This window comes from Rattus norvegicus, chromosome 12 (genome assembly GCF_021556685.1).
Source record: "Rattus norvegicus strain SHRSP/BbbUtx chromosome 12, alternate assembly SHRSP_T2T, whole genome shotgun sequence".
Lineage (NCBI taxonomy): Eukaryota > Metazoa > Chordata > Mammalia > Rodentia > Muridae > Rattus > Rattus norvegicus.
Window position 1 is genome coordinate 22003146 of NC_141545.1, and position 16769 is coordinate 22019914.

General features: G+C 53.4%; 1 protein-coding gene across 2 annotated transcripts in view; it reads left to right on the plus strand.

The window, feature by feature from the left end:
* The first annotated feature begins 7085 nt into the window (after positions 1 to 7085).
* Adap1 (ArfGAP with dual PH domains 1) overlaps positions 7086 to 16769 on the plus strand; it is a 51887-nt gene continuing 42203 nt past the window's right edge. The window contains 1 exon segment of one of the 2 annotated variants that reach the window (NM_133567.2): positions 7086 to 7252. In NM_133567.2, the coding sequence (NP_598251.1) occupies positions 7171 to 7252 (82 nt within the window). In that variant the 5' untranslated portion in view covers positions 7086 to 7170. 2 annotated transcript variants of the gene reach the window in all.

Genomic DNA, 16769 nt, shown 5'->3' on the forward strand with positions numbered 1-16769 from the left:
ATCTCTCTGGACACACACACACACACACACACACACACACACACAGATATATATAGATATATATAGATATATATCTGTGTGTGTACTTACTATCTATCTATCTATCTATCTATCTATCTATCTATCTAGAGATAGGATTTCATACAGTTCAGACTGGTCAAACTTGTTATGTGCTATGTTGCTGGGGATGACTTTGAACTCCTGATCCTCCTCTAGTGGGATTTCAGGGACCTTCTACCATGCCCAACTTATGCAGTGCTGAGGTGGTATCCTGGGCTTCTTGCATGATGGGAAAGCACTCTACTGTCTAGGCTACATTCCAAGCCTGAAGGGGCGATTCTGAATCCCCACAAGCCCATTCTGTGAACCCTAGCACTCCCTGCTGCCCTACCCTGTCCTGCCCCGTTTCTATCCTATTTCCCCTCTTCTTCACATGGTGCTCAAGGTGAGGTGCTTTAAACCACTCCTGTCCAGAACCAGAGGTCCCTTGACCTGGCCTCTGGACTGTGGGGGAACCATGCTGTGGCAGCTGTGTCTGGTTCTCAGGAACACATGTGCCGTCTCCTTTAAGGCTCCCTTGAGCAGGACTCCTTGGAGACACTCCTCGCTGCAGATCATCTTTCCGTTTGGTGTTTCTGTTTCTGTTGTGAGAACAAAATGCTGTCTGTGGGGGTGGGGTGGGGGTGGGGCTGTGCTGACGAGGCACTGGCAGCCAGAGATGCTTTGGGGAGCAGTAGCTTCAAACAGGGACTTTTCTAAAAAGCCCTTGCTCCCACATCCCAGCCTTGTGCTGCCTGCCTCTGACCCTCTGGGGGAAGAACCTGCCAAAAGCAAGCGTGAACTCCAAACACTGCTGCCCCAGCCCCAGCCCCAGCCTTATCTTTGACAGAGAGAGAGGAGGCAGTAAGAGGCTAGCCTGAGATAAATGAAGTCATGTCTCAAAACAAATGGTCAAAACCAAATGCATTTTGGGTCAGCCTAGGCTACATGGGATTTAAGGTTTAAAGCAAAAGAAATGCGTTGTTCTGTATGCTAACTAAAAAAGACTTTTAAAAAAAATCAGATCCTCTATGTCATGAGGACTCTGACTGAGCAAGGCCAGCCTTGATGGAGTCAGTCTGGTGGGGAGTGGAGTGAGAAGAGACAATCTTCACTCTGGTGGGGAGGTGCTCCCAGGATCATAGGATCATGCATTGGGGGCATTAGACAGCAAGATCCATTCAGTATCCCTCCCTAGGACCCCATAGCTTTAGATCCTGAAGTTCCCCCATTGACTCAGGGTGCAGCTCGACGCCTCTGGCCAGCATGTTACATGACACATCCTGGAGGCTGGAGACTATTGGATTTCCAGCAGAGGTTGGGTGCTCAGCAGGTCCCCAGCTAACATCTGGAGTGAGTAGGCTTGTTTATGGGCCAGCTGATCTGGACAAAGGAAAGGGGAAAACAGAGGCAGAGGAGGGCCCCTGGGAGACAGGTCAAGGCTGGCTAAGCCGTGAGGCACCTGACCAGCGTTTCCAGAAGTATATCTTAGCTTCCTCTGGCCAGGGATGTTCATCGACAGACTCGGGCTACAACCCCACCCCAGGTGGTCCCGACTCTTTTGCCTTCCTTTCTCTTGGCCTGGGTGCCCATCCCTGTGGCAGGAGTTCCAGACAAGTACAGGGAGAGAAGAGGCAAAAGAACAGGACACTTAGGGCAGAGGCTGCAGACCCACTGGGTTGCTGGTTCCTTTGAGGAACTGCAAGAAAGCCAAGCTGGCTGTTCAATCTCCAACCGGGAGGCTACATGGCTGCCATCAAGGCCCCATGAGGGCAGCTTTGCTTGGTCCACACAGTCTTTTACAGTCATTCCTCCAGTGACACTGACGTTCTGGCCATCCTTGGCTGGCAGACACAACCTTGATCTTTGTGCCTCTTTGCCCAGTGGTCCTCCATATCTGTGCCCACATGCCCTCCCCTTTGAATGAGGCCTCCAGCCATATTCCCCACCTGTGGTGACACCTGCAAAGACCCTGTTTCCAAACTCGGCCACATCTGCAGGCACCTGGGTTAGATGCCCTAATATGTTTTTTGGGAAATGCAATTTATCTCCCGGCATTCGCCAACTGGTCCTGGCGCTGCCGTGGGATTGCTTTATAGTTCTGGGGTTCCACACTGACTTGGGGGCTTTGAGTGCCAGGACTATCTCTCTCCCCTAGGCTCCATGGCCAGCCTTCTCACCACTGATTCCTGCCCACAGAAAACCTCCCTCCCCACCGGAGGTGTCTGCAATCAGATGCCTGCCATGGGGTCATTCAGTGTCCCCGCCTCAAACGCCTCAGTTTCCCTATCCTGGCCTGAGATTTGGGTTCTGTCCAATTGTCCCTCTCCCTGGCTAGGCCACAGAGTCTTTCTATCCTGTAATTACTGTCCCTTGTGGGACTCTGACGGCAAGGCCTTCATCATACTGGCTTCCTACCCCGCCTCACCCCACCCCGTGTGTAGCTGAGAGATTTCACAGCTCCCAGAAGCATCTGAGCCAGAGGCTCTATTACTGTGACACCAAAATGCTCATATCCAATAGGAAAGCAGATATGTTACAACATCCCTACCATTCCAACATCTGGGAGGCTGCACGTTTGATGCCAGGCTAGGGTACCCTGTCTCCGCCAGGCAACGGCGGCCCCTACCTTAAATCCCAGTACTCGGGGTGAGGGGTAGGTAAATCTCTTAGTTTAAGGCCATCCTCAGCCTGGTCTCAGAATGAGTTTCAGGAAAGGTGGGGCTACACTGGGAAACCCTGTCTCGAAAAAAAATCAATCAATCAATCAATCAATTAAAGACCCTGTCTTAAAAAGCAAACCAGTGGGCCTGGAGAGATGCCTCAGCCGCTCTTGCAGAAGATCCAGTTTCAGTGTCCAGAACCCACAGCTTGTATCTGTCCCCAATTCCAGTTGCAGGGCATAGGGCGCCCTCTTCTGGTATCTGCAAGCACCAGGCATGCATACGTGACATGCAGACAAAAATCCTCTCGTACACATAAAAAGTTTTAAATCTTAAAAAAAAAAAAAATCGGGCTGGAGAGATGGCTCAGCGGTTAAGAGCACTGACTGCTCTTCCAGAGGTCCTGAGTTCAATTCCCAGCAACCACATGGTGGCTCCCAACCATCTGTAATGAGATCTGGTGCCCTCTTCTGGCCTGCAATCACATATGCAGGCAGAATGCTATACATAAAATAAATAAATAAATCTTTAAAAAAAAAAAGTCAGACCAAGAAGCTGTAAAGACGGCTGTCAGTAAGGTTCTCGTTGCACTAGCATGAAGACCTGAGACTGGATCCCCGACACGCATGTGAAAATCTGGGTGTTGGTAGCTTGTGTAACTCCAACACTGAGGAGACGGAGTGGGGAGGATCCTGGGGCTCACTGGCCAGCCAGCCTAGCTGAATAGGTGAGCTCCAGGTTCAGTGAGAGACCCTGTCCCCCACAGATAAGGAACAGAGTAATAGAGGAACTCACCCACATCAACCTCTGGCCCTCACATATATGCACACACATGCACACGGATGCATGCAGACACCACTCATGCCACAGATCAAACAAGAAGCAGGTGTTTCACCATTCTCGAGCTTTCTTCATGGCCCATATCAGTTCTTGCTTCGTGAACTCAGAAATCCTGTCAGGGAAACATCATTTTGCGAGGACAGCTGCCAGCCCCGCTGGGTTGCTTGACGGGACTTCTGGGTCCTTGCACAATTCCTTACACCCGGGGTGGTGGTCTCCTGGGCATTCAGGGTTTCAGGGCACAAGCGGCCAGAGGAGAGGAGAGGAGAGGAGAGGCAGGGGGCTGTTACTGGTGCTTAGAGACCAGCTACTAGGCTGGAGTGGCCACCCTAAGTTTCTCCAACAGCTCTGGGCTCAGCTCCCAGCTGCTGTGGCAACTGCTTACAGGCCTACTGTGCAGAGCCTGGGAAGTGCTAGGGAACTGAGGCTGGGGACTGCAGCGTAGGCTGAGACAGCAGAGCAGAGGACTAGAAGAAGAACAGAAGAAAGCTCAGATGGGCAATTCATCATTGCTGGCAGGCAGCATGAGCGGGAGACGGCAGGGTGCAGGCTCGGCTCTGTTGCCTTTGAACTGTCCTTGACAGGCCTTGGTCTGGCCTCTAGCAAGGAGCTCCCTCACTGACCACAGCTAGTGAGGACTTGCTAGGATCTCCAACAGGCCTGTGCCCTTCTGGTCCTGTTAGCCAAGAAGCCATTGAAGGTCCTGATCCAGCAGCTGATATCCAGGGTCTACCCATTCCATTAGCCTTAGTCTCCTGTCCTCTCTATTGGCTCCTTAGTCCACAGATGTAGAGCAACTTTCCTCAGGGAACACAAGCATGTGCATATACACACATGCATGTGCTCACACACACATATACACACACACATACACACATATACACACACGTGCACACACACAGACATACACACACGCACACACATATATACATACACACACATATACATACACACATAGACATACATACGCATACACACACAGAGACACACACATACACACATACATACACACATACACACACATACACATACACACATACACACATACACACATAGACATACACACACATACACATACACACACAGACAGACACAGACACACACAGGCATACACACATACACACGCACATACACACATACACATACACACATACACACACAAACACACATACATACATACACGCACACACATACACACGCACATATGCGTGCACACACACATACACACATACGCACACATACATATACACATACACACACAGACACACAGACACACACAGACACACACACACAGACACAGACACACACACAGACACACACACACACACACACACAGGAATATCTGCCCCAGAGGGGAGGAGCACTGAGCTAGATCAAAAAATGAGTCTTCCAAGCATTGCTTGGTAAACCAGTTAGTTTATTAGAGCCATTCACAGGCATGCAGGCTACTCACAGCCATCTGCTTCACCAGACCACTCCATATCCCAGCATGGACGATAACTCACACAAAACTGCACAGATAGAGTCCCCATCTCAAGCCAACCTTCCACCTAACACCCCAAGACCATGTGCCACTGGGGCAAGAGGGGGCAGTGGTTAGAGTCTCGTGGAAAGACCAAGGGATGTTACCAGTCAGCCTGGTCCAGGTGATCACAGTTTCTCTGCATCAAGATGATGGTGGTCCTGCCACACCCAGGATGCTTCTCCCTCTGTCTGGAGACCTCACCTGCTGGCTATCTGCAAATGCTTCAAGGCCTCCTTGTGGCTCCTCTCCAGAGGGTAATTTATTCTCTTTAGGGAGACGGGGTCTGTGTCTCTTTGTCTCCTGGGTTTTCTGTCACTCTAGTCCCGTCATGCAGACATGGGCTGCTGTGTGCCTCAGTTTCCCGGACTATCAAATGAGGATTAAATAAGAAAGTGTAGGTAGCATTCCATGCTTGATATTTGAGCACTCAAGAGTCGGTGGCAGGAGGATTGCTGCAAGTCTGAGGTCGACTGGATTACTAGAGAGATCTTTTCTCAAAGGCTTGGGACAGCACTACCATTAGTCTATTTTTGTCTTGATTTTGTTTTTTAGTTTTTTTTTTAAAGAATTGGTCTCAGATAGGCCAGGCTGCTCTCCTTAAACTAGGTATGTAGCTGAGGATGACCTCGAACTGCTGATCCTCCTGCCTCAACCTTCTGTGCCCTGAGATTAGAGGCACTCATCAGTACTCCTAGATTCTGTGGTGCTGGGGACACAATCCAGGGCTCTGCAGATGCTAGGTAAGCTCTCTACCAATTGAGACACATCCCCAGCCCCCATCGGTCTGTCTTGTGTAATTCCCATTCTGCAAGCTCCTGCTGTATGCCAGGCCTGGAGCCTGGCAGAAGGCCCAGAGGTGGAAATGCCACCTGTCACTACTCAGGCTCCAGTGGGCTTCAGGAGAAAGGTATTAGATCCGTCAAACAGTAAGCCTACAGTGCCACCGGCTTCATGACCTCCAAAGTGTGCATCGGGGTGGGTTGCATGTTCTGCCTCCTGATCCCAGGATGAGTTCTGCGATGGTGTGAGAGTCAGGTCCTGAGGGACAGGTGCCCCTGGCAGGCTATACAGTACAGCCTCAGCAGAGGGCCGCCAGGCGGAGTTGGCCAGGATTGCAAACGTTATCTCAGAAAGACAATGTGCAATTGAGCATCGTGACACAAATATGTGGTGGGACAAAATTGACCCCCTCTCCCCAGGAAGCAAGAGAAAGCATGCTCAACCCAACAGGAAGAGGCTAAGGTCCCAATGGCTTCCTCCCAATAGCCCTAACCACACTATAGCACTACCCTAGGGACTATGTCCTTAACACAGGGACCTTTGTGGGTCAGGGAACATTCCCGGGGTCAAATCATAGAGCAGCCAACACCCTGACTCTGGTATATTAGCAGGAGTAGGGATTGGAGGTGGGGCGTCCAAAGGTTGGAAGTCATAGAGCGTCCTCAGACTCTCAGGAGGCTTTGGAGAAGGCTTTCATTTCCCAGTTGGGTGTGGCCATTGGCTTCTAAACAGCTACTATTGCGTTTATAATGGAGAAAATGGAATTTGAACAGAAATGCTAGGGCCAGCAAAGAAGCTGACACCGGCTCTGGAAGGGAGCCTGTTGGAGATCAGGAGGGGTGTGGCCAGCTCCTGTCCTATCTCTTGAAGATGAGAGTATAGGACTTGGACACGTGTGAGGGTGGAGCCCTCCGGTCCTTTGAGCACCGGCATTTGCCTTTCGTAGGTAGGGCTAGCCTGAGCTACCCACGTCCTCAACTTCAACCCAACAGGCACGCTTGCGTGTGGGGTGGCCCATCCTTCCGCAGCACCGGTTCCCTGCGACCCCGCCCCAGGTGGACCCGGTGAGGCTGGGCTCTCGAAGAGGCCGCTCCCTGACCGCGCCGCTGGGGGCCGCCCGCGGGCCGCGCCGTCCCGAGCGCGCCGTGCGTTGCTCCCCGGTCCCCGCGCGCGCAGCTCCGTTCAGGGCGGCCCCGCGCGGCGACACGATCGGGGCCGGCGCGCGGGCTGAGCGGCGGCGATGGCGCAAGGCGGACGGCGGGCGCGCGGCGCGGGGCCCTAGCTGGGCGGGCGTGCTCGGGACGGCGCGGTGGCCGCGCAGCCATGGCCGGGGAGCGGCGCCGGGCGCTGCTGGAGCTGCTGACGCGTCCGGGGAACTCGCGCTGCGCTGACTGCGGAGCCCCGGGTAGGTGCGGGACGGGCGGAGGTGCGGGGTGCGGCCGGGTGGACAGGACTGCGTGGGGGCGCGGGGGATGGGGACGCGCCACGCGCTGGGTCCTAGCTGGGTTGGGGCGCGGCCCAGGTGCACCTGCCGGCGGCAGGGACTGGCAGTGGCCGGGCGCAGCATCCGGAGGGCACCTCGCGGGCTCCGCGCGACCTGTGCCGCCGCCTCCCCTCCCCCGCTGGGCTGCGTGTCACGCTGTCACCCGCAGCCGCCTCCCCATCCCAGCCTTGCGAAACCTTGGTGTCTCAGGGTATAAAAAAAAGAGGAAATCATCAGGGGCTGTAGGCTTGCAGGGAAAGCGGCCAGTGAGCCCAGGGTGTTTACCAGGGAGCAGGGGGTCCACCTGGTTCCCAGCTACCTGGAGATGACGTCATGGCATCCCTGCCTGGGGCCGCTGTCTTGTACATACTCAAGGCTGGGGGAGGATGCAGAGCCTTGGGTGGCCTCTGTGAGGATAGGCTGGCCATGAACCTTGGGCTCTCTGTTCCTAGCTTCCCTGGGACCAGGACGGTGGGGGTCAGGAGGGAGCCACAGACACATCTGCCAGACATCTTCCAGACTTTGCCCCTTGGTTGCCCCTAATTTGGAAGGATTTGTAGAGACCAGAACGCAGGGGCTCAGGATTGACTGTGAAGAAAGGGTCGAGTTCTCCGAGCAGCTGGCAGGCTCCTGGAGCTGGCACTCCCAGCCTCATCCTGTCTGGGTATGCAGGTGGGGACAGGCCTGCGAGACATTTCGGGAATATTAAGGGGTGTCTAGCATGAGCCCCTCTGAACATACCAGGTATCAGTTCCTTGAGGTCATAACTCTGCCTTCCTGAGATGCAGGCTGAAAGCCTGCAGCCTGTAAATAGGACCTCCTCCCCGTCTCTCCCCCACATCCCCGCCTCTGGGCTGGAGTGGTAGCATGTGGCTGAGAATCTGCCAGTCAATAGTAAGTGCATGCCACCCCAGGGGCCCTGGTGTCCCTGGGAGGAGACATTGACCAAGCTTCAGTGGGAAGCTGGGCAAGATGAAGTAGTCCTTTCCTGGTCTCCAGAGGCCCTGCAGGGCCCTGCCATGGTGCAGTGGGGTGGTGGCTCCCTGGTTCTGCATGGTTCCCACCTCCCTCTCTCAGACCTGCCTTTCAACATGTTTGGGAAAGCCGGCTATGCCAGAGTCTCTGGAGTCCCTGGTGAGGAAGGCTGGTGGGTTGCTCAGTTTCCAAGCTTGACTTGGGGGGTGGGGTGGGGAACCTGGGGAGAGGAGCTGACCTGTCCTCATATTCCTTGACCACCAGCCTGGGAACAGCTTCCACTTTCCAGATACTCCTAGACCTCTTGGCCTGGCAGGAGGAAGAAGGGGCTTCTGGAACCCTCCATAGGAACCACCCTACACCATGTAGTGTCCTAGGAACCCTGAAGTCAGTCCCAGGTCACTGGCTGCCGCAGCTACTGCCCTCTCGGGGCCCAGCCCTTGCTGGCTGTAAGCCAAACCACCCATTTTCAGACTTGGCTTATAATAACAGCTTGCCTCTCCCCCTCCCCCACCCACGAGGCAGAAAAAGTATAAGGCTTGTTTCCATTTTATGAGCAGGAAAACTGAGGCCTCTACAGCTTGAACTCTCTTGGGCGTCCACAAGGCTGGAACTGGATTTTCTGACACCCACTCTGGGCCCCCACACACTGTCTATGCAAACCTCCCGTCTTTGCCTAGCTCCTGGGCTCAGCCATAGTGCCTGCCTCATGACTCCTGTGGCATGCCCACACAGCCTCCCCAACCCCATGCTTAGTAGGTAATTGGGTCTCCCCTGTGTTCTGCGACGCTGTTCTGGAGTCTCCTGTCTCGTGGTGGTCTTGTTGCGTTCTATGTCATCCTCTGGATTGGCTCATGGCTGTTCTTGACCACTCCCGTGGAATCAAGGGTACCCCTAGGGAATAGTGGCATCTTCCTGGACTGCAGGACATCGTGCCAGGCCCAGGTCACCCCTGGCCATCGGGGCAGCCTTGAGCAGTTCTCAGCAGCATCCATTGAACCTCTCTCCAGTCTGCATCCTGAACCTGGGGTCCATCCATCACCCGCCACAGATAGTTCTCACCCCAGATATTGTGGGCTACTGACCGGGCCTGGCCTTTCCCATGAAGACTCCATTGGAGTCTTTGCCCTGTCAAGGGCTGTGTCTAGCTCACCCTCAGCTACTGTGGGAGGCTGACAGGGCATAGCTCATTCTCTTTCAAGACTCTGTTGGCACCTCTGTCCTGCCAAAGGTTGTAGGAGAGGGAGGGAGCTCTGTGCATCCATGAAGGTGGCAGGTTCTCTCTGCAAGCATCGGCCATCGAACGGCCTGGAAGATTTTAGAATCACTCATTCTTGCTTTGATGCTGGTCCAACCTGCACTCCCAGGAGCCCTGACCTGCATCTCTGGAGGGGTGAAGGAGAGGAAGGAAGTGTGTGCTCCTAACTAGGTAGGGCTGGAGTGGCTGATTGACACTACCCAAGCTTGTCCCTTGGTCCCTGTGTATGTGTTTTAGAGAGGAGGTATCCAAGGCTGAGATGTGGGTCTGGCACACCATCCTGTGTCTAAAGCAGTAGCTGGAGAGTTTGTTTTTGTTTCATTTGTTTCCTTTTCCCTGTAGTACTGCAGATAGAACCCAGGGCCCTGGGTATACTAGGCAGGAGCTCTACCATCATAGCATACCTTTAGCTCCTCACTGGGGGGAAGTTAGGCAGATGCTCTATCCTAGCTCCTCCCTGGGGCACTCTAAGAAAGGGATCTGTCACTAACTTGCCTGCATAACTCTTCTTTAAGCTTTCTGTTTTGAGACTGTCCTTGTGCTTTATAGCCTAACTGCCCAGGCTTGAATTTGCCATCTTCCTGTCTCATTTTCCCAAGTAGGTGAGACTATAGGCGTGCACCACCGGGCCTACTTGGTGTGTGTGCGTGTGCGTGTGCATGTGTGTGTGTGCGTGCGTGTGTGTGTGTGTATGTGTGTGTGTGTGCGTGTGCATCGTTTACAGTTATAAGCTTCCAGATGTGTGCTGGGAATTGAACCCAGGCCCTCTGGAAGAGCAGCCAGTGCTCTTAAACACTGAGCCATCGCTCCAACTCCCATCCTAACTATTTTTAACCTGCAGTTTGGAGACATTAAACATACTCACGATTGTGTGCAACTGCCACCAGCATCCACTGCCGAGACGCCCTCATCTTCCCCAGCCCAACCCCTTTCACACATTAAGCACTATCTGTCGCCCCCACTTCGCTATTCCCGAGACCCGCCATTCTACTTGATATCTCAAGGGATCTGACCCTGCAGGAGCCTTCTCTGGATAGACTCACGCGACATTTGTCTGGTAGGGGTACGACTTGATTCACTTGTGATGGCGAGGCTCCGTCCGCCATGTTGGAGCAGGTGTGGCTCTTTGAGAGCAGAGCGGTATTCTACACTGAGGTGTCCACACTGTGCTCAGCCATTCACCTGTGTGGGACAACATTGGTTGATTAAGCTCCACTGCCCCTGGATGGGACAGTGCTGGGGGCCAGTCTGAAGTCAGGGTTGAGAATTGGAGGAACTGGTCAGCCTCAGCTCTGACCAGTCTCTCTTCTATCTAAACCAGTGGCTCTCAACCTGTGGGTCGCGACCCCTTTGTGGGCTGCATATCAAATACTTACATGATAATTCATAACTCTAGCAAAATTACAGTTGTAAAGTAGCAATGAAATAATTTATGGTTTGGGGGTCACCACAACATGAGGGTCATGCCATTAGGACCTAAACAGTGTCCCCCTGCCCTCCATCCCTGAAGTATACTATTGTGCCTGCTGGCTGGGGTTTCCCCAGAGTGGAGCCCTTGCGTTCCTGGGCCAGCCACAAGACCCAGAAGCTCTTCTCTCAGCATGCAGGCACCATGACCCCGTCTACATGCATCTTAAATGTGCATGGCACAGCCTCGAACCCAGGTCCCTGATCCTTAGACCACTGACAACTTTAGACTTAGTGTCGTTTCTTGGTACCAGGCAGGAGAGTCATCCGAGGGTGGCAGAGGGTGGCCGGGTGCAGCGTGGCTTGAAGGTGTAAGAAGTGTGGCTATGGGGTTGGGGATTTAGCTCAGTGGTAGAGCGCTTGCCTAGCAAGCGCAAGGCCCTGGGTTCGGTCCCCAGCTCCGAAAAAAAGAGTAGAAAAAAAAAAAAAAAAAGAAGTGTGGCTATGGATGTGGAAGGCACATGCTGTTTGCAGCAGGAGAAGGAGCTGAACCTTTCTGGGATGGAGCCTTTGTTCAGTTCTCCCCACCCGCACCCCCAGCTCCAAGCACATGTATATCGTGCAGGCTGGGGAAACCGAGGCAGTCAGGGTCTTCACACAGAAGCCAGCAGAAGGTCCTGTGGGTGGAGTTGACAGCGGGAGCTTGCTAGTGGTGGATGGCTACTGCCACACAGGTGGTGGGGGCAGGGGGAGCCAACACCCTGATATTACCCCACAGTGTCCTACTGAAACTAGGAAGGAATGCTGCCACTGGGCTAGCTGGTTTAGAGATGCAGAAGAACAAGAAAAAGGCAAGTCGGATGCATAGAAGGCTCTGGAACAAAATGTCAGAGGTGTAGGATGGTCAGACTTTAACTGCCAGTTGCACTGCATCTTTTTTTCTTTTTAATAACTCTTATTATTTCGTGTGTGCATGAGTGTGCGTGCAGCACACACGTAGAGGTCAGAGGACAACTTGCAAGAGTCGGCCGTCTGTTTTCTACATGTGGGTCACAGGGATCAAGTTCGGATCAAGTTTGTCAGCAGACAGCGTTACCTTGGGGCCGCCTTACCCGCCTCGTGGTTATTATTTATTCATAGACAAGGTCTCATGTAGCTCAGGCTGGCTTGGAACTCACTATGTAGCTAAGGATGGTCTTGAACTTCTCACCCTCCTGCCTGTACTGCCCTCCTGACTGCTGGCATTGCAGGCCTGAACCTTGTTTCATGCATTGCTGGAGACGAAGCCAACGGCATTGTGCATGTTAGGTAAGCCCTAGACCAACTGTGCTGTGGCCTCAGGCCTGTTCTAGTTTTTTTTAGACAGGGTCTCACTGTGCATCCTGGCTGGCCTTCAGCTTGCTTCTGTCTCCTGAGTGCTGGGATGACGGGCCTGCGCCACCACGCCCAGCTTTTAAAGGTGGTATTTGAAGGGTTGCCCCGTGCAGCACTAATTCGTGGTCCTGGGAGTACCCTACCTATAGGGAGGACCAGAGAGGGGCTCCCAGAGGGTGCTGACTTGAGCATTACCAGGCTCGAAGAGGACTCCAGGGGCTTGAACTTGGGATCAAGAAATGATGCTCACAGGAAGGGCACAGATTGTAAGAGAGATGGACGGGGCACAAACTGACCCAGAGTGTCCGCTACGTGGTTTGTAGCTGGTGCCGGAGGCCGATAACTCTAAATACTTGAGAAGCTGAGGCAAGAGGAGCACAGATTCAACCCCAAGCAGCAAGGCTACAAGAACAAGCTCATCGCTAACCTAAACAAGTCCAAATAAGGAAAGCGAGGGAGGGCTGGAGTTTAGCCATGAGTTCTGTTCTGTATTCGGAACTCTGTGAGTCTGAGAAACCAGAGAGCTTATGTATGTGTGAGGGGACTCCACAACCACTGCGGGGCTTGGCTTTATCTGTCGCAGTGGGAGCCAGGAAGCACAGCGACCAGGAAGTGTCCCGGCTTTTGACTGTGTAGAAGGGTCACCTGCTGATGTTGGAGACAGGGTGGCTCTAAGGAACCAAGTACGGTGGGATATGTCTGCATCCCAGCACTCAGGATGAAGGATTGCTGTGTTTGAGGCCAGTGTGAGTTACAAAACGAGACCTTGTCTTCAAAAATAAGACCACTGGGAGGCAGAGTCAAATAGATCCCTGTGAGTTTGAGGCCAACTTGGTCTACAGAGTGAGTTCCAGGACACCTAGAGCTACACAGTGAGACCCTGTCTTGAGGATAAATAAATAAGTAAATAAATACACCCCCCCCAGCCCCAATCAATAAATAATCTGAAAGTGCCTGGGCTGGATGGGATTGGAGGGCAGAGCTGCCACTCAGAACATGGGGCAGGTGTTGGGATGCGTGGGTGTGCCTCTGAGGAGAGGCAGAACTGGAGCGCATCAGCATGTAGATGCTTCTTTCTCCTTTTTAAAAACCGTCCCAGCGCAATCCGCATATGGTAAAACTGACCGACTACACAAAGACACAGTGGTGTCTAAAACCCAATTTCTTACGACATCATCACTTCCAGCCATGAGTCCATGAGCCCAGCTGAGGTGCAGAGCAGGGAGCCCAGGCACCTGTGGCAGTGGGGACCTGGAGAGGGAGGAGTGTCAGGGAGGGGATTTGTTTGGGGGAGAGGGGCTAGCACAGTGTCCTCATCTGAATGGGAGGGGAGGCGCAAGGGCAGGGTGGGGTGGGCTTTCCACTTGTGGGTAGGAGCTTTGCCTTGAGGACAGTCTGTGGCCCTCTGGCATCTAGGGCCCTGAAGCTGACTGCAAACTCTATAGAAGTACAGCGTTGCGGGTGGGACTCTCAGCCATCTCTCTCCTGATGCTCTCATTCTAGTGGGGTAGGAAAAAAGTCCTCTAGTGGTCCGTCAGGAAAAAAGACCCCCCCCCCATGCAGGTGGATTGCTGGGAGCAGCTATGTGGCACTCCAGAGAACCTTGTATTCTACTTCTCTCGGAGGCCTCCTACCCTCCAGCTTGAAGCTGCCCGCCTGCCTCTAGCCTGGGTAGCAAGCAGGCCATCTGGCCACCATCTCAGCTATGCATCAGGCTTTGCACGAGCAAAGGTCTCTAAAGCTGAGCCACAGGGCTCTGCCGGAGCCACAGGGCTCTGCCGGAGCCGCATTCCACTGATAGGGTCCACTGCTCCACTCCTCCCATGCCTAGACCTTGGCCAAGGGGGACACACCTGCCTGACCTGGCTCAGCCCCAGAACACGCCTGACCTGCTTAGGTGCCTGAAAACTGCTCCCGGAAGGAAGCACCGAGGGGCTGAGTCACCTTGAAAGGACCCAGGAGAGGCAGGGCACGGGGAGGGTGTGTGGCCTTGGGCAGTCAGAGTGGTTGCCCCAGCTGGAGTGAGAACTGAGCAACCAGGGTATTGGTGGGTGCTGAGAACTTAGTTTCTCATCTGTGATCTCTGGTTCACAGTTCCACATCCCTGAACACTCGTTTTCTTTTTTTAAAGATTTATTCATGTATTATATATAAGTACACTATAGCTGTCTTCAGATGCACCAGAAGAGGGCACCGGATCTCTTTACAGATGGTTGTGAGCCACCATGTGGTTGCTGGGAATTGAACTCGTGACCTCTGGAAGAGCAGTCGGGTGCATCTGGATGGAGCCACTTGGGTATGAGGGGGCCCTGGCAGGTATGAGGGGGTCCTGGCCAGCTCTCCTGGTACCTAGCCAGGTTTGGTCTGTTTGTTCTAAGATTTATTTATTTTATTTATGTGAGTACACTGTAGCTGTCTTCAGACACACCCGAAGAGGACATTGAATTCCATTACAGATGGTTGTGAGCCACCATGTGGTTGTGGGGAATTGAACTCAGGACCTCTAGAAGAGCAGTCAGTGCTTTTAACCATTGAGCCATCTCTCCAGCCCCTGTGTGCAGGTTTTAACTTGACCCCTCTTCTAATCACAGGCCTACCCTGGCCTGAGGACTGAGGCACCCATTGAGAATCTCTGAGTCTTTTGCTCTGGTGGTCAGGGAGGTGTCAGACAGTGAGTGAGGAAGGCACAGGTAGTTGGGACATGGTTAGTTGAGAGTTGACTTGGTAAGCACATTCAGTCATTCAGGAGCCACCCTGCGGTGCTGTTGCATTCCGAGCTGGGCTGGGCGCTATCTGGCTGGAGTACACTTCTGTATTGGTGACTTCCAGGACTTTGTTGCCCAGAGTCATCCACAATGGTGTCAGGGCCTTTTAAATCATGGCCTCAGGCAGGGGAGATGGCTTGATGGGTAAGAGTGCTTACCGATTAAACACGAGGATCTGGGTTCAAATCCCCAGCACCTGTCCATGTACAAAGCTGAGCATGTCTTTGTGTACTTGGAACCCCAGTTTGGTGTGTGTGTGTGAATGGGGGCCAGAAACAAGAAGAGCACTGGGGGTTGTTGGCCGATAGTCTTAGCTCTAGTTTTAGTGAGAGACCCTGTCTTCAGGGAATAAGGCAGAATCAAGCAGGACCCCTCAATGTCCTCCTCTGGCCTCTGCATAAGTACACACACACACACACACACACACACACACACACACACACACACCACACACCATACACACACACATCACACATATACCACACACACACACACACACCCCACACACACACCAGACACACACACACATACCATACACACACACATCACACATATACCACACACACACACAAACGCACACATACACACACACAGACATAGACACCATCGGATACAGAGAGACAGACATGCAGACAGAGAGACAGATGCAAAGACACACACACACACAAACACCTGAAATCTCACCATTTCAAGTCAAGAGCATTGTGAGTTCAAGTCCAGTTTGGGCTACACAGTGGGACCCTGTCTCAAAACTAACACAACCACTAGCTTCAGTGGGAATGCTTCCGAGACCCTGTAGTGGCTCTGCGGGGCTTAGAGAGAGCCAGGGACTCCAGCCTGGGCGGTGTTTTAGCCTTCCACAGCAGTTTATAAGGCAAAGCATGTCTGGCGCAGAGCTCAGGGCAGGCCCACTGTGTGCCGACCTCGCCGGCCTGACTGGCTCCAGGCTAACCTGTTTACCTATCAGGTTTCCCTTGGGCGGAACCGTTGCAAGTCCTATAGTACAAGGTCTGTGCTGAGGGGATTTCAGATCGGGGTGAAGCAGGAGGCCACACCTGCTGTCCTGGGCTTGGCCTTGCTCTGTCCTTTGTCACTGCACCCCACACCTCCTAACCAGGACAACCTATCTTCACAGCTAGAGCTTAGGCTCTTCCTCCAGGAAGGCCTCCTGGCTTCCTTCCCATGCCTGCCTCCCCCTGCTGGCTCCTGGCCACACCACAGCTACCCTTCTGGGACCTCTCCTTATTGTAAATAAATGTGGTTTTCTGAGATGGAGGCCTGTCTGGGCTTAGGCTTTCCCAGCAGGGACCCTAAGCGTGACTCTAAATCCTGGCACCGAGTAACACTGGGGTGCAGCTCTTCCTTCTACCTTCTTTCTCCCACTTCCCACCAGACTCCAGAGAGCCAGGAGTTCAGGGTAGGTTAGCGTGGCCACCTGTGGGCACTGGAGAGAGACTGGTGTTTTTGTACTGGGCTGGACCCTGCCTGCCAGAAGCTTAAGGCTTGCCTAACGGGAAGGTAGGGAGTGGACATGGCTAGGCTGCAGCCCCAGCCGGGTCTGGCCTGTAGCCAGTCATGGGCCCTGCCACCTTCCATTCCAAGCCTGGGGTTTCAGAAGCACCAGAAGATCCTGGCCTGACTCTCTAAGGTGACAAGAATT